Source organism: Citrus clementina, unplaced genomic scaffold (assembly GCF_000493195.1).
Source record: "Citrus clementina cultivar Clemenules unplaced genomic scaffold, Citrus_clementina_v1.0 scaffold_4, whole genome shotgun sequence".
In the NCBI taxonomy this organism is placed as follows: Eukaryota; Viridiplantae; Streptophyta; class Magnoliopsida; order Sapindales; family Rutaceae; genus Citrus; species Citrus x clementina.
In genome coordinates, this window is record NW_006262274.1 from 22,323,300 (window position 1) to 22,347,988 (window position 24,689).

The 24,689-nt window shown below is 35.7% G+C and overlaps 4 protein-coding genes across 6 annotated transcripts; 2 read left to right on the forward strand and 2 right to left on the reverse strand.

Moving 5' to 3' along the window:
• The first annotated feature begins 1,155 nt into the window (after window positions 1-1,155).
• On the forward strand, window positions 1,156-6,497 carry LOC18045585 (protein DETOXIFICATION 29). Its single transcript, XM_006438227.2, has 8 exons — window positions 1,156-1,668; window positions 1,845-2,386; window positions 2,541-2,627; window positions 4,856-4,912; window positions 5,009-5,247; window positions 5,355-5,473; window positions 5,987-6,073; window positions 6,270-6,497. The coding sequence occupies exons 1-8, from the start codon at window positions 1,306-1,308 to the stop codon at window positions 6,327-6,329; spliced, it is 1,554 nt and encodes a 517-aa protein (XP_006438290.2). The 5' UTR covers window positions 1,156-1,305; the 3' UTR covers window positions 6,330-6,497.
• Window positions 6,498-11,215: 4,718 nt separating this feature from the next.
• LOC112098952 (60S ribosomal protein L27a-3) lies at window positions 11,216-11,913 on the reverse strand. The gene has a single exon (XM_024185920.1). It carries the CDS (start codon window positions 11,804-11,806, stop codon window positions 11,366-11,368), a length of 441 nt encoding a protein of 146 aa, XP_024041688.1. The 5' UTR covers window positions 11,807-11,913; the 3' UTR covers window positions 11,216-11,365.
• An 870-nt stretch (window positions 11,914-12,783) lies between these two features.
• Window positions 12,784-16,355, reverse strand: LOC18045586. 2 transcript variants are annotated; one of them, XR_002905982.1, is made up of 5 exons: window positions 15,783-16,355; window positions 15,537-15,689; window positions 15,231-15,436; window positions 15,005-15,114; window positions 13,124-13,211 (listed from the first exon to the last, which is right to left on the reverse strand). XR_002905982.1 is itself a non-coding variant. In XM_006438228.2 (4 exons), the coding sequence occupies exons 1-4, from the start codon at window positions 16,248-16,250 to the stop codon at window positions 13,004-13,006; spliced, it is 1,035 nt and encodes a 344-aa protein (XP_006438291.1). In that variant the 5' UTR covers window positions 16,251-16,355; the 3' UTR covers window positions 12,784-13,003. The 2 variants fall into 2 exon arrangements, 1 of the variants encoding a protein (XP_006438291.1); XM_006438228.2 differs by lacking the exon at window positions 15,005-15,114 and having other exon boundaries at window positions 12,784-13,211.
• Window positions 16,356-16,667: 312 nt separating this feature from the next.
• On the forward strand, window positions 16,668-24,591 carry LOC18043701 (ABC transporter B family member 26, chloroplastic). Of its 2 annotated transcripts, none has more exons than XM_024185720.1 (18): window positions 16,668-17,309; window positions 17,597-17,724; window positions 18,066-18,108; window positions 18,258-18,302; window positions 18,422-18,544; window positions 18,624-18,727; window positions 19,164-19,218; window positions 19,313-19,383; window positions 19,486-19,645; window positions 20,738-20,948; window positions 21,227-21,300; window positions 21,732-21,788; window positions 21,871-21,945; window positions 22,576-22,650; window positions 22,773-23,054; window positions 23,136-23,200; window positions 23,271-23,331; window positions 23,971-24,591. In XM_024185720.1, the coding sequence occupies exons 1-18, from the start codon at window positions 16,725-16,727 to the stop codon at window positions 24,049-24,051; spliced, it is 2,295 nt and encodes a 764-aa protein (XP_024041488.1). In that variant the 5' UTR covers window positions 16,668-16,724; the 3' UTR covers window positions 24,052-24,591. The 2 variants fall into 2 exon arrangements, with proteins under 2 accessions (XP_024041488.1, XP_006438293.1); XM_006438230.2 differs by having other exon boundaries at window positions 19,543-19,645.
• Window positions 24,592-24,689: the final 98 nt, after the last annotated feature.

The following is a 24,689-nucleotide window of genomic DNA, read 5'->3' on the forward strand; positions in this document are numbered from 1 at the left end:
CTGATAAAAAAAAATCGTAATTTTTTTAAAATCTCCAAGGATTTTTGAGATAATTACCCACGTAACAGTTCCTCAAGCGTCTCTCAAGTTCGTGAGGAGATTGTACGAGAACATATGTCTTGTGCCTAATTAGACGTATTAGTCTGATGCTATATTTCTATTAGGGCGAAGTTATTTGCACTTTAAAAATTAATCTGAATAAAATTATAAAATAAGTAATTAGTTATTTTCTAATAAAATAATTTATTATAAAATTACTCATCATATTAGTTACTATTAAGGACAATTTATTTATGAACCAATACAATTTAATTACTTTAAACACCCATATAGTACACTCATTATTTAACATATAATTTTTTATATCTAACGTCTTAAAAAATAATTTATTGAACACTATTTTAAATTATTTTGAAGACAAAATATTTGTAAGACTTACATTTTTCAACAAATAAAATAAACTAAAATTGTTGCAAAGGTGCTCATATTTTTTGTCTTTCATTTAAAAATAAAAAATAAAAGCACTCTAGACCTAATACCCAGTGAGCATCTTCTTCTTCTTCTTCTTCTTCTTCTTTTTTTGTGGCAGATTGCAATTTGATTTTTAATTATTATTGAGGTAATGAAAGTCCATACTTCTTGATTTTAAAGGATTTATGGGTGTAAAAATTAATGTGGAATATATTCTTTAATTAACGAAAACTAATAAATAAATTTCTTTGAGTGTGCCCTACCCTTTCTATTATCAAATGTAAGCACGATCATTATTACAAGGAGAAAAAAATAAAAAGGATCCTAATGCCAATTTGTTGGTCTTGATGGACCAGGATCCCGTGCTCGGCTGAACTTGTGTTGAGCACCGAATCAATAGTCAGTAATTATTTAAGATTCACATGAGATAATTGATGATCGTTGATCCAGTGCTCTGCAAAAACTCACCCAAAAAAGGAAAGCAGGAGAAAGGTCCAATCAGCGGGGTGCCCCCAAACACTACCAGCATTTATTTTATTGATGGATCAGCTTTTTATTATTATAATAAGATAAGAGATAGGCATGTGTCCAACAGTAAGTAGTAATAAACAATCAGTTGTCAGTTTAAGCGGCGGCTTTAATATAAGTCATATTTTTGGGAAATGTAATTTTCAGTCCCCTGGAATCTTGTAACGTGGAGATGACCACCTTAGCACTACACCAAGTTGAGTTACGGAATACAGGGTTAAATAGGCGCAGTTCAAATACGTACTTGTGAGGATTATAGATAGATAAAAAGCATAATCCGAAAGGGTCAATCTTTGTGTTCCTGCGATGGAAAATAATGCCAAGCAGCCACTCATCTCTCCCCTATTGGAAGAGGAAGACCAAGAGCAAAACCGAAAGCCCCAAAACCATCTGTTAGTACCGGAGTCGCTCCCTGCAGTAAGCACCGCCGTCTTCACCGCCGGCACTGATGACATCCCTCCGATCAACGGTGTCCGTGACTTCTCAAGAGAGTTCTTAAAAGAAGGCAAGAAACTATGGTACCTAGCCGGTCCCGCCATCTTTATGACCATATGTCAATACTCTCTCGGCGCCATCACCCAAGTCTTCTCCGGCCACATCAGCACCCTCGCCCTAGCTGCCGTCTCCGTCGAAAACTCCGTCATCGCCGGGTTCTCATTCGGCGCCATGGTACAGTATTAATTACTTGCTTCATTCTGCATGTTTAAGAATCAGCTAGATATTTTAAATCATTAATATTTCACATGTACAAACTTCAATTATAGGTTATTGGTTAATTAATTAATTAATTAGTCAATGAACTATAGATAATCTAATTAAAACGTGCCTTAGCGTACTACATACAGCTTGGCATGGGGAGTGCACTGGAGACTTTATGCGGGCAAGCGTACGGAGCAGGACAGCTCGACATGATGGGGGTGTATTTGCAAAGATCTTGGATTATTCTCATCACAACAGCTTTAATGCTGATGTTCATGTACATATTCGCGCAACAAATTTTAAGTCTAATTGGGCAAACCCAGGAGATATCAAATGCAGCGGGAACATTTGCCATATGGATGATACCTCAACTATTTGCTTACGCATTGAATTTCCCCATGGTAAAGTTTCTACAGGCACAGAGCAAGATCATGGTATTGGCTGTGATAGCGGCTGTAGCCTTGCTACTGCACACCATTTTGAGTTGGTTATTGATCCTGAAGCTGGGATTGGGCCTGGTGGGTGCGGCTGTGGCTCTAAATGCATCCTGGTGGTTCATTGACATCACCCGACTGCTTTATATTTTTAGCGGGGCCTGTGGTCCAACTTGGTCTGGTTTTTCATGGAAGGCCTTTCACAGTCTCTGGAGTTTTGTTCGGTTATCTCTAGCATCTGCGGTTATGCTCTGGTGAGTCCATTCTATTAATCTTTTTCGCTGCTTACATTATTTAATCTTATTATTAATTAATTAGCCTTTCATAAACCATAAAACAAATTAATTAATACTAATTATTGGGGTTTCAAGTTTCAATTCTGAGTATATATTTTCATAATTTGTGCAGCGTAGAGATATGGTATTTTATGGCGTTAATACTTTTTGCGGGATATTTAAAGAATGCGAAACTCTCTGTTGCTGGCTTGTCTATATGGTAAGCTTAAATGCTTAATTTACCTATATTTTAGATTCAAGGTTTTTGCTATCTTTCGGTATATTTTATCAATTCTGATTTGATAAATCTAGCAAATTTTGACACGATACGTTATTGGACACGAATAAATAAGTTTGAGTTATCAAATTTAACACGTTTATTAAATAAATTATTTCCTAATCAACTCGATTTTTTTTCCTTGTTGGGTTAGGATTTTAGTTCTTGACACATTTACCCACTTAATGACATGATTATTTGTGAAGAATAAACATTTATATAGTATTCCTAGAGGCGAATCCATGAATTTGGATTACCCCCGGCTAAATTAAAAAATTTATATTTTAAAGTGAGCATAAAAATTCATAAGTAGAAAAAAGTGCATCAAAGAAGGGGGACACAAAAATTTTTATCCCTATAAGTACGTACTTTAAACAAAATAGTTATATAAAAAGAGTAGAAAACAAAGGCAATTAAAAATAAAAACACTATTTTACAATTATGGAATCTGACTTTAATAAAATGTAATTATACAAGGATTATATAAGGATTAATATAATACTTAAGGATTTTAAGCTGAAATAAATGAATACATGTAATTACAATCAATTAAAAATTGCAAGTAAAACTTTAATGTTTGAAGTCAAGTACTTAATTACCAGGTTTCAATAAATTAAACAATTCAAATTTATTCCTCTTTTTAAATTATAAAAATATTATTAGTCGAAAGTTTCAATAATAAACTAAACTCAACACAACAAAAATATATTTGGGTGTCGTTGTTTATTTGCCAGGTGCTCTACTCTCTTCAAAGAACCAGTTGTTGATGATTTTTCTATCAAATTAAAGCTTCTCAAAATATTCAAATTTTATCTTAGTTAATGTAACTAATAAATAAAATTTCAAAATTCGGAAATTTTTTTTATGAAAATGTTGATAATAGTTGCTATATGTTGTTTTTTTAAAGTAGTTTAATACTAGTGACAATTTTATATTAGCTTGACATACTTTTTTTTTTCAATTAGAAATTTTTTTCAATAAATTAAAGTAATAACATTTTACCCCCTAATGTTTTTAATCTATATAATAAATATATAATTTACTCATTTTATAAAATAAGCCACTAATTTCAATTAGAAAAAAAACATAATTGAATTAAGGACATATTTGAAAATAAAATAAAAACTCTATTATAGTATAAAATTAATGAAAATATAAGGATAATTGTATTAAGGACATGTATGATATCAAAATGAAATCTCTATTATTGTATATAATTGATGGTAAATAAGGGGTATAATGATTTTTTCCCAAGTTTGCCTGTCCGCCACTGAGTATTCCATCTTGTAAATTTTTGGATAAATTTAAAATTTTAATAGTGAAATTGTGTAATATTTTGGTAGGCATGTGTATTTTATAATATTAATATTATTTATTATTTGAGTGTACTTTTAGTAAAATAAGTATAAAATATTTAATATTAATCGTGTTAAATATGTATCAAACACATTAATAATAGTCATCCATTTATTTTTCAAATCGAGTTTGAACTTTTTATATTTTAACATGCTAAATAGTTCATGTTTAGCACAAATTGAAACTGACAATAACGCGATCAGATTTGCAAGCTCTATTGATTGATGATCATATACGTACTGTTCACACGAGCGCCTCGTATTGAGATTCGTGGGTGTTATTACCGTTGGTTACAACAACAAGAAGTTAACATCCAGTCAACAAGCGCCAATTTGGATTATCAATAACGAGGCGGAGCCGAAAAGTTCTTAATAATGATAGAAAGTTCGAACCATGACTTCATTTAATATTTTATTTTCAAACACAAATTTAATTGCTTAGCTCCCTCAGATTTTCTTTTTTATCATTTACAACGTTTCTGGAGTTTATTATTTTTCATTATGACCCCAACATGTTAATTGCTAATGTGTAGTGATACAATGTTGACAAGTCAATTTTGTTTGAGGTATTGTAGTTGTCTGTTTATTCGTCTCACTTGCCACCACGGTTAAATGGAAATCCAATGACCAAGCAATGTTGGGAACTTCCTTTTTAGGAATTGCACTGGATCACTTGTATGAATATTAGAAACACAAAACAACGAGAATTTGTTTGTTTTTTTTAACTAGCAGTTGCATTAATATAGCTGGTTCTTTGTTCACGAGTCCTCCTTTATGACATTTTGTTTGGCTTTGAACTGTTGCATTGGGATGCAGCATGAACATTTTGGGCTGGAGTAATATGGTGTCGATCGGAATGAATGCAGCTGTAAGGTACGTAATTAGTTCATTGATCAATCTCCTGGTTCTACCTACGTACCTAAAAATTTCATTTAACTAATTTAATTTAAGTCCGAAAAATAAGTGCAGTGTGAGAACTTCAAATGAATTAGGGGCAGCTCATCCAAGAACTGCGAAACTTTCGTTAGTGGTGGCCGTGTTTTCTTCGTTTCTCATCGGTCTGACCCTCTCCCTCATTCTGATCGTCACGAGGAACCAGTACCCGGCCTTATTTTCAAGCGATCCGGAAGTTATAGATCTTGTTATTGATCTCACACCATTGCTGGCTCTCTGCATTGTCATTAACAATATCCAACCGGTCCTCTCGGGTGAATAACTAGTGCATTAATTGATACATTCTACATACATTTGCTCTATTAGCAATGTTGCGTTATTTGAATTTTCGATACTTTAATGTGCGATCACTTCTCTGTAGGAGTGGCAATTGGAGCTGGGTGGCAAGCTACAGTTGCATACGTAAACATTGGGTGTTACTATCTCTTTGGCATTCCCCTGGGTCTCATATTGGGTTACTTGGTTGGCTTGGAAGTCAAGGTGATTCTTCATGCCCTTTTCTTATTTTCTGTTCCTTTTTTGTTTTTTAAATGAATATTTTTTCATGCTTCAAATTGGGAACCACCACAGACAAGACAACTGAATATTCAGATTATAATATATACCTAGTTAATTACTCATCAAGCAATAAACTAATGATGGACGGAGGCTTCCAACAAAGTAGAATTAGTCGGAGTTAATTTCTTGACGGGGGACTTAATATTATTGATAGGAAATACATCTCCCTCTTAGATTTTGGTTAGGTCTCACATACAGTTCGTATAGAATTTCTAGATTATGAAAAATAGACCTCTAGGCTATATTGTAAATATATGGATTAATTCACACGATCAATAAACTCCAACTTGTAATATCTAAAGAGTGTAACAAATTCAAAGGGGAAAAAAGTACCTAAAGATTGTTTTTCAATTGGCCATGAGCCAAACATTCGAGCTAGATTGTTAGTTTATATAATCATATACATGTTTTTTTTTTAATTTATTTTTTTCTCAGGGCATTTGGTGCGGAATGCTGTGTGGGACAGTCTTGCAGACTTGTGTAATTTTTGGGATAATCTATAAGACCAACTGGAACAAAGAGGTATGTAATTTTAAGTATGGAAGATTCTTGATTATGACTGCATAAGCAAATGAAGTGGCATGTATTATATAGGAGAAATTTTGAAAAGTTTTATATAAAATTCAACTACACATATCATATATTAATTGATTAAATTCTTCGTTATATTATAGAAGGGTTTACTTCACTGAGATCTCTAAATAACATCAATGTGCAGGCTGCTGTTGCTGGGGACAGAATAAGGAAGTGGGGTGGGCATACAGAAAATGAAACCTAAAAGAAAACAGAGATCTTGGAAGTACAGTGAAGCTATTCAATTTTTTAACAAAAATTGAAAGATCTAAGCATATAAGGAATCGAACAATCCCATTTAGAAGTGAATTCTGATTGTAATTCAACTTCGTTTTATGATTTAAAGGCCAGTAGCGTAGGCCCTCGAGAGCTCTTTCATCATTTTTCAATTAACGGCCCACGGGTAAAAATAAAGTATTAATGCATGATTAATTTCAAATTAATTGCCGCGCTAGGAATGTCTCATACTTGAAGCTATGCTGTGTCTTTACTGCACACCCAAAACATTATGAAGCCCGCTGCTGCCGTTTCCGTGGCCCGTGGTTTCCTAAAAAGAAAAATGTTTAGGTGAAGTGCTTTATTAATTGTATTTGAAAAAAAAAAAAAAATCAGTATCGCATCAAAATGTTATGGATTCAAGTAAGATCACAGCCAATATATCATCTCTGTCATCAGTAATTGTTAGTGAATTGGATAAAGCTGGAGCAGAGCATGATGTTGCTGTATAGCTGGAGCAGAGCATGTTGTTGCTGTGTAGCTGGTTGTAGCAGATCAACTCACTGAGCTGACCTGTCAAAGCTGGAGCAGAGCAGAGCAGAGCGGATAAAGCTGGAGCAGAGCAGAGCATGATGTTGCTGTATAGCTGGAGCAGAGCATGCTGTTGCTGTGTAGCTGGTTGTAGCAGATCAACTCACTGAGCTGACCTGTCAAAGTTAGTTAGCTGGTTGAGCTGATGTGTAAAGTTAGTTATGCAGCAAATGGTTATGTGATGTAACAAACTCGTGTGTGTAGTGAAGATTGTAGCTTAGTATAAATGTCAATCAGTATTCATTAAGTTGAAATATCTGAGTATAATAAAAGGTTCTTTAGAGTTCTCTTTCATTTTCTTTTACTTTCTTGCTTGCCAAACAATATAGAACTAAGTTTCTTTCAGTAATGGAGGATAGTAAGCAGCAAGAGCGAGTGCCTTTGCTGCCCAACATGCTGAGGGTAACCCTTTCAATTAGCGGCCTTCCGAGATGTCTTTAGAGGCTGCTTGAGGGAATCAAACATGTTCCGGAACCTTGCTGGTGCGGCTGTCCCAACGTCCCTCCCCAATTATGCATGCCTAAATCCTAATTAACTATTATGAACTTTTGTACGTTCTTTTATTTTTCCCCTCTAGTTTCAATTGTTTTTGTTTCAGTACTAAAATGGGCAGCAATGGATGCTCATTAAGTGCTTTAGTGATTTATTAACACATTACATTAATATGATTTAAAGTCCCTGAATTTCTTGAAGAACACATGCATAAGGGAAAGGCGCGCACTCGAAACTCTTAGTGGGCGAAGCATTTGAAGTTTACACGCAAGGATCATGGATCGCCATGAACATTGCATCTTTAGTTTTAATGTTAGTACTTTTTACATATTCACCAGCCAACTTCTGGACAGACAACTGAGATACCAATCAAAGGCGGCAGGCACATTCGAGCTTCGGCTGATGAAAAGATCAATACACATTGATGTTAAAATTGGTCTATGCATATCTTTTTTTTGGTTGGTTACTAATTATGTTAAAATTTTGCAGCATGAACATTTTAGGCTGGAAAACCATGATAGGCAGAGGAACGAATAAGCCGCCGCCAGGTATGATGAAGAAACTAACCATGATCCATTTCTCTTTTGGTAGTTACCAATTACAGAACCGAAAGAGATTTCAAGAACAAATTTCATAATGGTTTCAATCTTTGAAGATGTGTAGTGTGAAAATGTCAAATGAACTAGGGGCAGGTCACCCACCCAAGATCAGCCAAGTTTAGCCGTAACATATTCGTTGACTGCTGGACTTCTCCTATCCCTCATTCTGATCATCACAGGGAACGAATATCCATCTTTTTTCTCCAGCGACTCTCGAGTCCAGGCTCTGGTTAAGGAGATCACGGCATTCTTGGCTATCTCCATTTTCATTAAATATATATATATATTATATTCAGCCTGTTTTATCTAGTAATTAAATATGTGAAGCTGGCAAATGAATCAAGTTGATTACCAGATACGACAGCGTTTAAAGCTTTAGCTGCTTTAGGAACTCACGTGCTGCTCAGCTGCTTACAACAGAAAACGAATCCACCAAAACGACGTGAGTGTAGCGCGTCTCAATGAGCAACTTAAGTAACCACGTGAGGAAGCACATGCTGGAGGCTGAAATCAGTTAGTTAAGTTTGTTAACCACGTGTCAACAAACTGAACAATCTGGAAATCGAGTAAGCTACTGAAACAGGGTATAAAGGCTGTTCATGAGGGTTAGTTCAGCAATGATTCGAGAGTCTTGTAGAGAGAGTTCTGATGGAGAGAAAGTGCCATCTTGTTCTCTGTAGAATCTAGTATAAGGCTCTGTACTAATCTCCATTTGTGAATCAATAAAGCTCGTCAAAAACTTCTCCTGTGGAGTGCTTTGCTGAACCATGTAAATCTTTTGGTTCTTGTTTGTTTCTGTTTCTTGGTTAATTCTATTTGGCTGATTGAGTTGTGACTAAGTCTATTCGATCTTTGGAATTTTGTGCAACTTGCATTGATCTGGTCTAGGAAATCTTGGGCAGTGATTAGTTTTGTTTAAGATTAAGAACAAGCTAATTACTACAAAATACGTATACTAATCTTTTTCCCTGTGCTATTGATAGCATTACTTACATGGAGGTTAAAACTAGTTGGCCTTGGAGCTGGATGACAAGCTACTATAGCCTATGTGATTGTCGGTTCTTATTATCTCCCGGGGGCTCCTTTGTATCTTATTTTTGGGGTTACAAGCTCGACTTGGTGGGGAAGATAACACACTAACACCCTCCATTCTGATTATACTTGCTGGTAATGAAAAAGTTAATTGATCTTGAATGATATCAGGGACGCTCATCCAGAGTTTTGATATGTTTTACATGATTTTCAAGACAATTTGGATTCGAGAGGCAAATCTCTAGGATTGATAATATTTGATGTGCTTAAATCCACATCTCACTCCTGGTATGGAAGAAAGATTGGAAGGTAGTCATCTTACAGAATATGTATGACTTTACTAAACTGTTTTCTGTGATTGCAGCCTTCCCTTGGCCGACCAACTGATCCTTTTCACCTTATCAAAAACACACCATTTTTTTTCCTTGAAATTTACAAAATCTATCACTTTTCTTTCTTTCCTTCTTCTTCTTTTTTTAATTAACGCAAATCTAACAAAATAATTAGTTTGCCCCCAGAAATTAAAAAAAACTACTTAATCCGAGCTAAATGATAAAAAAATAAAAACTTATAAAATCTGTTAATTTAAAGATACAAAATCCACAAAATAAGCAATCCAATTAATTTGTAGTTCATTGACAACATAAATAAAGAATCCCGACTCACATAATCCATCCTAAATAACATATCTTCGTAAACGATAACAAATCTTAAAAAACAATAAATAAAAACAATCATAATTATCCAAAATACATTTAAAATAACTGTAAAACCAATTATGAAAAACCTTTGAACATTATACTTTGTTTCCACCAATAAAAAAATAACAACATCAAACTAGTTATGAAAAACTTAAGTAGAGTTCATTTATTCATCTGAAATTTAGATTTAAATTTTACTTAAGTCTAAATAGGTCTAAATTTGTAATGTGAATGACATATTTGTTTTTGTAAAGATTTTTTTTTTTTACATTTAGGGGTAAAGTATTCATTTTCTTCAATATCTCGTTAAATCCTTTAATAGCATTAATGAAAAGTGAAAAAATGACACTTTTTAAACTTCAAGTCGAAAACTGCAAAAGAAAATTCTTTCTATAATTTTAATAAAATGCAAAGCATTAGGTGGCCAGTGAATATTTACCCAAGAAAAAATGGCCAACGAATATTTATTTGCCCAACAAAAAAATAAGGGCATGGTGGACATGAGGAGAGCTTACCAGCTGCAGCAAGAACAATATACACTCCAATGATTATCCATAGATATTTTCAATTTAATCTATTGTTTTCCCATTAATGACTTCGTAAGCAAAAGAACATAGACTTAACACTTATTTATTTTAAAGGTGGCAAGCATGTTTCAAACTCCCATCCCATTCATATATCCATTCATATATGTAGAGATAGTTTCAGCGCAGATAATTCCTAAAAGTACCACTTTGTCCAATGAAACAGAACCATAGATTTTGGCCACAATAGGGAATCATGATGAATCATTAAATGCTGAAACCCAGTCCATCTCATAGACAATCTAATTCTGCCAAGAATAGATTTCAGAGACGATTACTTTATGTCTAATTGGAAATTAGAATCCTAAGCAATACATGAAGCCTGAAACATTAAGCAACACCCCTGGTATATGTATAAGTAGAACATTGTTGACACCAAGTGAACTCCATGTAAGAAATATGAGACATGGAAGTCAGCAAATAGGAATCTAAAATCAAGAGATAAATAGAAAATGTAATAACATTAGCACAACAAACGCTAGTCGACATAGCTCAAGTTGAAGAATTTTAACTCTGAAACACGAATGTAATATATCAAGCTCAGGTCAAACAGTAGTCATATGGGTCAAAGAAAATTCTATTCATCTAACAGCTAGCATCAGATCCTAAGCTGGGCCTACCAGTGTTAACACATTTCAGACTCTGTATAACAAGACCGAGGGGCCATTGAGTATTGGACAACAAACACAGCTCCATGAAATCAGAAATCCTTTATAGAGCATCATCTATGGTGAGATAATTTTAACCACCTCCAACCTATGCAACCGGCACACGTAAGGCAAACAAGCTCATATTCTCAATCAGGAAGAGCAACACAACATCTAGAATAAAATCTACATCAGGGACTATAAAAAACTGCTTAAATGCACCAAGAAGTCAAATAAAATGAGATTCAGGTCACATTTAATCATTAAGCGAGAGATATACCCAAAAAAAAGAAGATAAAAACATTGTGATTTAAATAAGTCTCAACAGATCCCAGAATAAAACAAAATCCCTAGACAAGGGAGAGTTACCAAAATAACCCTAAGCTGTGAGCACAACAGCGCCACCAGCCTCTTTGATCTTCTTCTCAGCGGTCTTAGAAACGAGCTTGGCCTTGACAACGACGGGCTGGTTCTCCGGCAAAACACCTTTGCCCAAAACCTTAAAGTAGCCGAACTGAGTGACATCAATCATCGGAACATTGTCCTTGCTGGCCTTTGCTTTCACATCTTGTGGGACCATGGACCAGAGCTTGTCGATGTTGACGATGGGGCAGTGGAATTTGTTGCGGAGTTTGTGGAAGTACCTCATACCGACTTTACCAAAATAACCCGGATGGTACTTGTCGAAAAGGATTCTGTGGTGGTGCATGCCTCCGGCGTTACCGCGACCTCCAGGATGCTTTCTGTGTTTCCCGATACGGCCATGACCGGCGCTGACGTGGCCTCTCTTCTTCCTGTTCTTCTTGAAGCGGGTCGTCATTTCGGCAGATCTTAAGAGGTCGCTAGGTCAGTGTTGAGGTGGCGGAGAGCAGTAAGACGATGAGATGGGGGATCGGGGATTTATATGGTCGTGAAGAAGCTAGGGTTTTGCTGTGACTCAATGGTTTGTGATGTGTTAACGGGCTTTTGATTGGATCTTCTTGTTGGGCCTATTGTGCGTTAATGGGTCTGTGAATATGGCTCGCTGATGTCCAAGTCATGATTTCATTATAAATGACTAACATAGCCTTATTATCATTTTTTTTTGGGACTTACCCTCGGTACACCTCAATTTACTTTATAGAATTCGAAAAATATTCATAGCTAATGGCAACTTAATTCCCTCCCCACCTCAAACCCGTAATAAAAAACACTTACTCAAAATTTTACTTATCATATTCGAACTCTTAAACCTTTTGAGAAGAATCCTGGTAAACATACACAGACTGGCAACTACGGTAGCTAAAATATAGTTTAAATGTAGGGCTTTATAAAGATATAATATGAAAAATATTATTCCTCAGATATTTTATATAACCATTCGTAATTTCGCAAATAATGCATAACCTTTTACAAATTTTATGTTCCTCAATTAAATACCATTTTTGATGACACACCGACTTGGTAAACACCAATGGATTTTTTCACTTTTCCAAGACCAGAATCATTAATTGGAAAGAAAGTGAAAATGGTCCTCAATCGTTAGAATACAGCCCAAGTGAAAATGGTCTCCCATCGTTAGAATAGCCCCCAAATCCGGCGCCTCTTTGTATGGAACACTGATGAATCTCCAAAAACTTCTGGTAATGCAATGATTCGGGGTTTGACAATGCTACACGATGGCAACCGAAGCCTTATCACAGTTGTTTTGCGTAAGCTTGAAGTGAAGATAACACCACTCATACAACGAAGATGTAATGCGAAGATTTTGTAAACAAGAAAGGATGGATGCAACTAAAACAAAAATGCTAAAGGATGTATTGTAAGCAAGCAAATTTTTCACAAGGATGACGTGTACAAGCGTACAGTTCAGAAACAAGAGACATTTTTTTCTGCTTCATACGATAAAATTATACAAGTATAATGAATTCACAATAACTCTGAAAGAATAATACACGTACGCAGGGGCAATATAAACAATCAACTGCACACATCATTACTGAAAACAATTACAATATGGATATGATGAATGTGTGACTCATCTTTGAAGAAAGATGGCAGCTCCAACCAAGCCAAACCACAATGTCAAACCTACCCAGAAAGCACGGTTTTTCTCCAATCCGACAGGAGGTCGCCACACTAGAAAGTCCCCCAAAAAGTCTCTGGAGGAAGGAAGCTGGTTGGTTGTTGATCCACCTACCCTCTGATCCCTGTCCTTGTTTTTATCACTCCATGTTGCTGCATAGCTGTAATGATGGCACAAAAATAAACTGTAAATCATTAGTGGTAGTAAGTTAAGTCACTCAAGTGGGGATTGAAGCCTGGAGAATTTGGCAAGTACATTTTCTTGAGGCCATAATGGTATGCGTTAACAATAAAAATACAACTGGCGGCAAAGCTTGAAAGAAAAACATATGGACCTGAACCATGAAGGGATTTGAAACTATGAGCTTCAAGTGAATTATTATAGGTTATTGTCTCATAAATTTACATTTTAATCCCTTCTAGGTAGTTTGTTTTTCAGCAAAAATAAGGTCAAATAAAGAAGGGTCTCACTTCAAATGAAGTAGACAATTATGGATATGAGAAATCATTTCAGATTACAATGCTGTCTATATTTATTTCACAAAACCTGGGACGCTTGATGTAGGTCAGCCAAAAACTAGAAAAGGGAGACAATAAATTATCTAATTTTTTCCATGGTAACAGTAGGCAACTTCAATAAACAAAAGCTAAAATAGACGCACATAATGGTCCCATAGACTCTTTATCTTTTCTAAGTGATTAAATTATAAACAGACAGCATTGATCACAACCACAAAGAAGGAACAAGTCACTGGCCTAGTACCACCACTCTAATCATGGCTATGGATGGCAATGGGCATCGCCCGCTGTGGGTTTGCCATTATGAAACCCGCATCCGCAAAAAATTTAAATTATTAAATTTGCTCGCAACCCGCAGCGGTTTTAATTTTTTTAGAAAAATTTAAATTATTAAATTTGCTCGCAACCCGCAGCGGTTTTAATTTTTTTAGAAAAACCCGTCCGCTGTGAGTTAAGAATTTCCAAATCCACCCACAACCCGTAGAGGATTTTTTGCAGGTTTTCTCATTTAAAATCACAAATATAAGAAAATACTTTTAATAATACATACAAACTTAAATTATATAATTCCAACTATAAATATATAATAATAGCCCAAAAATCCGCAAACAATATTCAATTCTAAATTTTATCAATGTAAATAAGAAATTAAAATTTCAACATTAAAAAAATACACAAAATATATTAATCTAACACAAAATATTTCTATTGTAGGAAAATCATCATCACTAATATCAATGCCTTACTTCATCTTTGAATCAATATACAAGTATTATCAATAATATTAACAAATAGATTTCATACAATTATCATTAAGGCAAAACAAACAAAATCAATTAAAGTAAAATAAAATATTAGTAATAAAAATTATAAAATTTCTACTTATTAAAAGCTTATTGTATATATGTTGCAGTGAGATAAGTTAGGTTTAGGAATTAAAAAGTTTAACTTAAATATATTTATGATTAAATTTTTTTAATGTATTTTTTGTGATTAAAATAAAAAATATAAATAATTAAAATAAAGAATGCGGGTTGGCTGCTACCCACGCTGGTACCCAGCAGATTTTTTCTCAATACCAAACCCACCCGCAACCTGCAGTGGATTTAAGTTTGAAATAACAAACCTGCACACAACCCACAAAATTACCCGTGGCGGGCAGATTTTTGCAGGTGGGTTTGGCCGGGTTTGCGGGTAATTTTGCATTCCTAAATTCATTGCTGAGAAAGAAATTATGGCATTGATTAATCTAAGCCAATCAAGGTAGCAAATTAAGTAACATTGGACTAACATACCGTGTTGATCAAACTAGAATATTAAACAGAAGAGCAGTTGGTCATTATGAATCTATGGTTCTGTTTCTAACTCAAGCTACAGCAGTCAATTAACTAGGAAGCAAATGAACATTACGAATTGATAAGTTAAAACAAAAAACCTCAAGGACATCTTATGTCTGTATGCGACTAAGCCAATTGTTGTGTTAGTGTAGAATAACATGAGCTGGCAGATCAACTTCCCAGCATGTTCCAATGGACGGACATTGAACTAATTAAATCAAAGACCACAAGGTTACTCATTTTAAATATTAAACAAATGAAAGCATAGACCACAAGCAAAAATGGAAACCGAGGTATAATATTGAACCAAGGCAGCAAAATTACCTGTCATAACTAGAACCAATGAGTGGAATCGTAACCATCTCTTCTTGAGATATCTTAAGCTTTGGCGCTTGCAAGATATATCGAAGGTCAGCAGCTTGGCGCCGGATGTTTTTACTGGGGTGATTACTCTCCAGTTGCTTATAAAGAGCAATGCAATCGGCGTGGCGGTTATTTGCCTCGTAAGCCATAGCAAGCCATATTTGTATCTAAAATCCAAATACAAACGTTTCCTATGAAATCTATGGCTCAAAGTTTCCGAGAAACACCATTTGCAATCAAAGAGACACTAATCGGGTATTAACCAACCTCACCACCAAAAAACGTTGGTCTGGGAATGATAGTGAGAGCGCCTTCAAGAAACTCGATGGCTCGTCCGTACATGCCCTTACCGTAAGCCTTTTGTCCCAACTCGAACATCAATTGGGCTGTGGCTCTCCTCTCCGCCTGTTCCTTAGCCACCTGCTCTCACAAATAAATAAATAAAAGTACAAATCAAGAATTTAACCGGACGATTAATAGAATCGTAAAGGAGTTGATTCATTAAGAAGAAACCTTTTCGAGTTCTCTTCTGACTCTCATCCTCTTCTCTTCTTCAGTCTCTTCTTTAGCTTCACTTTCACTGTCATCCTCCTCCGCTTTACTCTGCAATTCCTCAGCTTTCTTCTCTAACTCTCTCATCTCTTCAATCTCTTTCACTCTCCTTCTCATCTCTTTCTCCCAATCATACTCCTCCTTTTCACCATTCCCATTCCCATTCTCTTCATCGCTGGAACCCGCGTCGAAATCTACAGCGTTCACCTTCGAATTCACCTTGCCACGTGTCACTACCCGGTGGTTCCAACTCTCCCCCTCAGAGTCCAAACTCTTGTTGGCTAAAGCAGAGTAGTTCAAGTGCAGGTCTCTCTTTGGTAGGTTCAAAAGGACGTCGAGAGCCAACGGGCGAGACTTACGGTCCGTTATTAGCGTCCGAGGGGAGGCCACGTCTAGTAATAGAGCTAAATTTCCCACAACCACGGCCATAGTAGTGGTCAAGGGAGAGAGAAAGAGGTTGAATGAATGAATATGATTTTATGAATGACAGAGAGTTCAGCTAACGGAACACAGTCGTGAAGATATTTACTTGTCGATGATGGTTCATAAAGACTTAAGTGTCCTTGCGGTTGCTTCAAAATTCAAATGACTGAAAAGCCGTAAAATAACGAGGGTAAAGTTGTCTGAAATTATGTTAACGTGGCACTATGTAGACGAGAGTCGTGTTTGGGAACTGTGGCGGCATATGATCACTTCAGTGGTCTCACGGAAGCGGTAGCTTTGATAATGTCAAACACGTCACGATTCCTGCGAAATCTATCAGCCGAAACGATACCGTTTGGTTTAAAAAGTTTTTATGAAAAAGAAAAGAAAAGAAGAAAAACCGAGAATGTTGCTTTTCAAAAATTAAAATAAACACAAGGAGCTATGTTCCCTTCACAGTCGCCAATAAAATGAGCGGAAATGCTACTCTTAAGACGCATGCTCACGCGCCTCCACACGCCACACATTGAGCTTCTACGGGCCCCTCTCTTTACAAGAAAATTTTTCTTTATTTTCTCTGCAGCCAAACACATAGCCGTTAACTATCTGTTTCCAATGGCTGTATCACTCGGCAACGTACGACCTTGCGTGTTAACTTCATTTCACCACAAACCAACACCTCGCGTTTGCCGCAGTAATCTCCGATTCTCAAAAAATAACAGACTCCGGCTTCTACTTACTAAATTCTCTCCCAGCTCTAAACGATGCTGTCACTTTCATCCTCTAAAATCATCCTCAATTAACGGATTCTCAGTACAGAACGACAGTCTTGAGCACTTTGATGGAGAAGTCAATGTTGACTTCAATGAGAAGATTCGGAGATGGATTCGCTTTATTCAATCGATACTCCCTGGAGGAAGCTGGTGGAGCTTCGATGATGATGTCGAGGTTAAAATTATGGCAAAACCGGTGACTTTGTGGCGGGCGCTTGGCAAAATGTGGGACTTGGTTTCTAAGGACCGTTGGATTATTTTTGCTGCTTTTTCTGCCTTAATTATCGCAGCGGTGCGTATAGTTTCTTCTTTTGTTTCTTAATTTTCAATATCAAATAAGTTCTATGCAAATGTAGAATACGAGATGATAAGCATAGAAGTTTGAAAATGGATATAGCATTGTCAAAAGTCGAAACAATTTCCGTTCGAAACTAGATGTTTGGAGAGTGAATATTACTTACGGTTGCTTCACTTTAGAACTTATTCTCTGGCTACTGGTTTTGTGGAACTTTAGATAAGATGGTGGCAATGCATTAAAGTTCTATTGCATTTACTAACTGCTTTGATTTCTTGATACAGCTTTCAGAGATATTCATACCCCATTTTCTGACAGCATCAATTTTCACAGCCCAGAGTAGTGAAATTGCAGTGTTCCACCGCAATGTTAGGCTGTTGATTCTGCTGTGTGTTACTTCTGGAATATGCAGGTTAAAATCTTGTATGGTTAGATCTCCTATCTCCTTTACTTTGCAAACTATGGCATGACCCTCTTTCTGCATCAGCTAGGATCATGAATTTACTTAGATAGATCCATATTTACTGAGTAGTTTTATATGAAATTCTTTTGTTGTTTCTGCATATTTTAAATCTCTCTCTCTCTCTCTCTCTCTCATATGTCATTCGCAAGTTATCTCAGTGCGATATGCACAATGGCAACATGCACGGGCTTTATATGATCATTTTTTAATAACATACATGAAATTTGATTCATCTCAATGAAAAGCGTGACAGAACAGCTGACTCTCTATTCTGTTTATTTGAAATTCAGCGGTTTACGAGGTTGCTGTTTTGGTATTGCAAATATGATTCTTGTAAGTCATTATGAAATATTTTCATTTCACACTCACACACACACACACAAACACAAACACATATTTTCTCTTTTGGTATTTTATTTAGGTTCGGCCTGGTCAGTAGAATATGACTTCAGCACTGACTGGGTTCCTGTAATATTTCTCAGGTAAAGCGAATGAGGGAAACATTATATTCTGCTCTTCTTCTTCAGGTTCTAATTGAAATTCAAATTTTGATTAATATGTTTCCATTTGTATCTCTAAGCAAGATATACCTGTTTGGATTATCATAGCATAAAATTGATTTACCTTATTGGTAAATCTGTTGTAGGATATATCCTTTTTCGACTCAGAGACAGTTGGTGATTTGACAAGCAGGCTTGGTTCAGACTGCCAGCAAGTGTCACGAGTCATTGGAAATGATCTTAATTTGATATTGCGCAATGTTCTTCAGGTCTTTTTTCTGAACAAATGATCGATAGTTCTGAGAATGCTGTAATATAAGAATAATTTGTGTCATTGTTTTTTTCCAGGGGACTGGAGCATTGATTTACTTAATAGTTTTGTCATGGCCACTTGGATTATGTACATTGATGATATGCTCAGCTTTAGCAGGATTAATGCTGATATATGGCCTGTAAGATTATGTACACACTCATATTTTCCTCTTTTGAAGCTTGAGCCTGTCTTGCTGAAAGTACGTGCCTGTAAAATGCCTGATTGAAATGAGGACAGTCAATGGATGTGTGGCTAGGATAGAAAGGAAAATCTTAGATATAAGTATGTGCACTAATTAAGTCCAGAGACTTGTTTAACGATATGTGAATATAATTGACTTTTCAATACTAGGCAATGCCTTGAAGTATATGGAAAATAATGTCTTAGAAAAAAAAAAACAATGCTCTACAACAGCCATGGAAAAAGCTATCTTGCATTTGCTGAGGTGTGCACTGTACACATTTCCTTTTAATGTAAAAAGGTTTTAGGCGCATTGTAGCATGCTTCTGGTTTCCACTTATGTATTTACTCTTGGAGCACGTGGATGACTGCTTCAATGGTGTCCTTCTGTGTAGGTACCAGAAGAAGGCAGCAAAGTTGGTCCAAGAGATCACTGCTTCTGCTAATGAAGTATATCAAGACACATGATCTGTAATTTTTCAAGAGATGAGGTTCTTGAATTTTTTTTTGTAATAAATAATCTGACTTATATTCATTTTTGTAGGTCGCACAGGAGACATTCTCATTGATGAGAACTGTTCGTGTTTATGGAACAGAAAAGCAGGAAGTTAAAAGGTGATGCATTCTACTGAACCTTGTCTTTTGTATATTATTTCTGTCTGCACTTTTCCTTTGGCTGATGCAAATTGTGAAACTAAAGAAAACATATCTCTGCAGGTGCATGTGTGTTATAAGTGGTTCTGAACTAAAGATGTTTCCATCTATGGTTGATAGGTACAAGCACTGGCTTGGGAAATTGGCTGATATAAATTTGCGACAAAGTGCTGCATATGGATTCTGGAACTTGTGCTTCAACATGCTTTATCACTCAACTCAGGTTTTTCTCTTTAATTGGCTTCAAAATCTCATGTTCTCTGTTTAAAGACGGTTCATGTCTGAATAATTATTAACTTTTACATGAAAAACTTATGTAAGATACTCAATGATAAATGGCATTTTGTACAATATGCTTGTGCCATTTGTCTCTCCTATATAATCCTAACATAAATTTCTTTCTTTTCAACCATTGTGGTAATGATATTCTTATTCTTGTGTTATCTTTTTACTATATGCACAGTGATTCATGAAGTTGTCCATCTATTGATTTATTTAACTTCTTTTGACATGGAAGTGTCTACGATTGTTTAATTTAACTGGTTTAAGTGTTACTGCATTTGTATGCTAGTCTTAAAATAGTGTTATTAGGTATAAACTAGCGCGAGATATGCCAAAGAAGGATTCACTTCAAATTTTCTTTCTGGCTTAACTTCACTGGTTCTCAGGTTTAGCACCTTGAAGTTATCTTCTGGGCTTGGCTCTAGGAAGCCTGTTGAATCCCCATGTTGTGACTTGTGCATGCTTTTGGCCTTCAACTTGACCTACCCTGTTTCTTGTTCCTCTTTGCAGTTTGAGGAAACTCATGCTAACTTTGGCTCTCTGTTATTTGACCAGTCATATTATATTCCTTTCTTTGCTGTTTGACATATTGTGAGGAAGTTCTATGTGGCCCTATATTAAAATTTATTATGCTGGTATTCTTTGGCTCGACCTTGGAGAGAATGCATGACAGTACACACACACACACATATACTTGACTAAGTTAACAGGCCCTTGGATTCTAAATACTGCACCTCACTTTCGATTGAATATGTCATTTACTTTCAGTTCTTATGATTAGTTGGGGTCTTAAAAGAGGCATTATTAAATGCATTTCTGTTAGCCTTGTTAGCCAAAAAGTGTGAATAATCAATTTTGTTCATTTCAAATTCAAGTTAGTGCATCTCTTGTCAAAACCTGATGCTTTAAGTTTATGACACAAATATAATAAGTACTTGTATTTTGAAGTGCCAGTCTTGTTTTTCTTCTTACCTTATGGTTAATGTAAAATTGACTTTGACTTATGCTTTTGTTGTTACAATTTGTTTTGTAGGTTATTGCCGTATTGATTGGAGGGATGTTTATTATGAGGGGTAATATAACGGCGGAGCAACTTACAAAGTTTATATTATACAGTGAATGGCTGATATATTCAACATGGTGGGTGGGAGATAACTTATCATCTCTGATGCAGTCTGTTGGGGCAAGTGAAAAAGTCTTCCAATTAATGGATCTCATGCCTAGTGACCAGTTTATGTCAAAAGGTTAGCATTTTGTGAACTTCAATCGAATGTCCAAGATAGTTAGTGAATCCCTGTGTTCAAGGTGATTGCTGCTTTGAGCTCTAATGTGTCGATCTCAGAGAGATTAGTATCAGTAGGTTGTTTACCATGTAACAATGAAGCATCACATAATGAGTTGAACTTGATTGCTTTATATAATATATTCTTTTCAGTATAATAAATACCTGTATTCATTTAATTTCACTCCATGTTCATTATTGTATTTTCAGCATTTTGGATTTGAATGTTATTGATTGCAGGAAAGAAACTGCAAAGATTGATGGGACGGATAGATTTTGTTGATGTATCTTTCCGTTACTCTTCAAGGGAAATGGTATATCTCCTTCTGATGTCATAAACACCCCCTCTGGTTTTTTATTTTGATCCTCGTTTGTCTGATATTCCCCCATGTGCAGCTGCTTTTCCTTATTCCTTAGGGCACTGATTCTCCATACAAAGTGTGGGAGTATACTCTTATATCATAATAATAGGGGATCACAGTTGATAGTAGCTAATAAATAGTGGTCTTCAGATAATAGAGTTCATTAGTTCCCAGTGGATGGTAAATCACTTGCAATTATACTATTTCTTTCTTTAAAAAAAGAACCTGGGAAACATCATACTTCTCGTGTTTAAAACTGAGATTACTTGATTTGTCATTATGGCTTCTCCTGACTTAGTGCGACCTGGTTGCTGATTTTAATTTGACCAATTTAATGTTAGATGATACTATGGCAATAACTATTTGTCATATACTTTGAACAGGTACCTGTACTGCAACATGTGAACATTTCAGTGAATCCTGGTGAAGTTGTTGCCATTGTAAGTACTTTGATCACTTTACTTTATTTCTCGGCCACAAAGACCATAGGAACTTATTTTTAACATTAACTATTTTTTTTAGGCTGGTCTCAGTGGTAGTGGAAAGAGTACCTTGGTGAATCTCTTGCTCCGTCTTTATGAGCCAACAAATGGTCAGGTAGAATTTCTTTACTGCTATTTATCTCAATCCAAGGTATTGCAATTTATACATGAAAACAGAAGATATAATGAAACTTGTGGATGTTATTAATCTGTTCTGAGAGTTTCATTTTAAGTCGAGTTGCTGAAAGATAATTACAATCAGGAAATAGTAGGTGAACATCTGTTCTCTTCATAAGAGTTGTAATTGAAGTTTTTCTTTATATGTATCTCTGTTGGATTGCTTTGCCTATGATGTACAAAATATATCTTGGCTTTCAGAAAGGCTCGTGTTTTGTGATTTCAAAACATGCTTGATATTTAATTTGTCCACTAAAAGTTGTTATAACATTAAATATTCAGTGTTAATCGCCCTAAGTCTGTGCACATATTTATTCTTTCCTAGTATGGTTTATCTTCTTAATTTCCTAAAACTTTCTTATATAGCCTAGTATGAGTAGTATATAGTGTAAAGACCGCAACTTCTATGAATAAGAAATATTTTTCCCATTATTTTTCTCAGCTTCCCTGATGCAGAGATCATAATCAATAGCCAAGCTATTAACTCTATACTCCCGTGTTAATGTACTAATTATTAGTGTGTGGATTCCTAAATTTTGAATTTTCATAATGCCCCTTTTAATTTCAGATTTTGATTGATGGCTTCCCAATTAAAGAGGTGGACATCAAGTGGTTGAGGGGAAGAATTGGATTTGTGGGACAGGTTCTTCTTTAATTTCAGATTGTGATTGATGGCTTCCCAATTAAAGAGTCAATGATGATTTCCTTCTCCTTAAAACAATTTTTCTTGGATCTCTCCTACTTAAAACCTTTTTCCTTGGACAGGAACCAAAACTTTTCCGCATGGATATCAGTTCAAATATTTCATATGGATGTACCCAGGATATAAAGCAGCAGGACATTGAATGGGCTGCCAAGCAAGCATATGCCCATGATTTCATCATGTCGCTGCCCAGTGGTTATGAAACACTTGTGGATGATGATTTGCTTAGTGGGGGCCAGAAGCAGCGAATTGCTATTGCCCGTGCCATTCTTAGGGACCCTACTATTTTGATCCTTGATGAAGCCACTAGTGCTCTAGATGCTGAGAGTGAACACAATATCAAGGTAGCTACATTGAGTAATGGTCTCCTGGTCAAGTCACTTCATTTCCTGTCTCTATATGTACTTATTTGCTACTACATCTAGGGTGTTCTCCGTGCTGTCAGAAGTGACACGATGACGAGAAGAACTGTATTGGTGATTGCACACAGGTTAATATCCACTGCCCTGTCATTTGATTGTTAAATTGGAGTCCGAAGTTTGATCGTTCACTTTGTACAGGCTTTCCACTATACAAGCTGCTGATAGGATAGTGGTAATGGATGGCGGTCAAATTGTTGAGGTTTGTACTATGGCTATTTATTTGCAACTTCTAACATTATATACGCTCACCATTCATTTTGATAGTTCCATCATTATATATATATATAGAGAGAGAGAGAGAGAGAAATGTTCCAGTCAGGAATTTTAAAGTGCGGGAAACCTTTAAAACTGCATGGTTTTAAAGGCTTAAAACTGTAAGCCTTTAAAGCCGTGTGGTTTTAAAGCTTTCCCGAACTCTAAAATCCCTGACCAGAAAACAACTATATATATATATATATAATATGCATGACTGTGAGTGCTTTCTATGGGTTTTCTTTAGGAGCAAAGCAACGCTAGCCACAAAATCCTCTTGATTTCTTCTTGATTCTTGGTTAATAATTGTTAGTGTCATATTCTCTTTACCTAGCTTATTATCTGGTGGAGAATACATATCATTGCTTTTCGAGATGATTAGATGTTTTCTTACATTACACTAACAGGAAAAAATGAAGTCTTGAGTGTAGCTCTTCCCTTGCCACCCTTATGTGAGCCTCCCCGGACTAGCTATGAAACTATTAGAAGCACCTGAACCAGTTTGGATCAACTGTTGCAATTTTTGTTTATCCTACTCTGCAGTTTGTGTTGTAAGTTATGTACATCATTTTTTCCCATCATGCAGATGGGAAGTCACAAGGAGCTTCTCCGAAATGAAGGCCTCTATGCACGACTGACTAGAAGGCAAGCAGATGCAGTAGCATGAAGATGGCACAAATTTTGGGTTGTCTTCTTTATTCTTCTTTCAGCTTATTTACGAGCAGCTGAGTGGTTCCAGCAACATATTTACCGCTGACCTGACCAAAGGATATTTAGACACGAGAAAATTGCACCACCATTTTGATCATCATGAGAATGCGAGGAAGCCAAGATGTCTAGAAGCTTCTAACAGGAAATGCCTGCATATTCTTCACGTATTCATTTGCTGTAATATAGGTGTAAAATATTGGGAAAGTACAATACCGACACGTGTATACGTGATCATTATTATTGCAAATGATAGTTGTTTACTTTAAAGGAGAATGCTATATTGAAAAAAACAAAAAAACAAAAAACAAAAAAAAAAGAGGAGGAAAAGAGTGAGATGCTGGATAGACTTTGTCATAAAAAGTTTGACATTACTGAGCATTATTCTATGATATGTTTCGACATATCATACACGTAAAATGTTCGACATGTACGTGATGAAGTTGTAAACCATTCGATAATTTCTCCGCAATAAGAATTTTACAAAACGTCACTTACATGCTGAAATTATAAATTATTTGTTACACGAAATTCATAAATTGTGTGATGTATTATAACATCCACACAAAGCAATTAAATATAACAGAAGACACTACT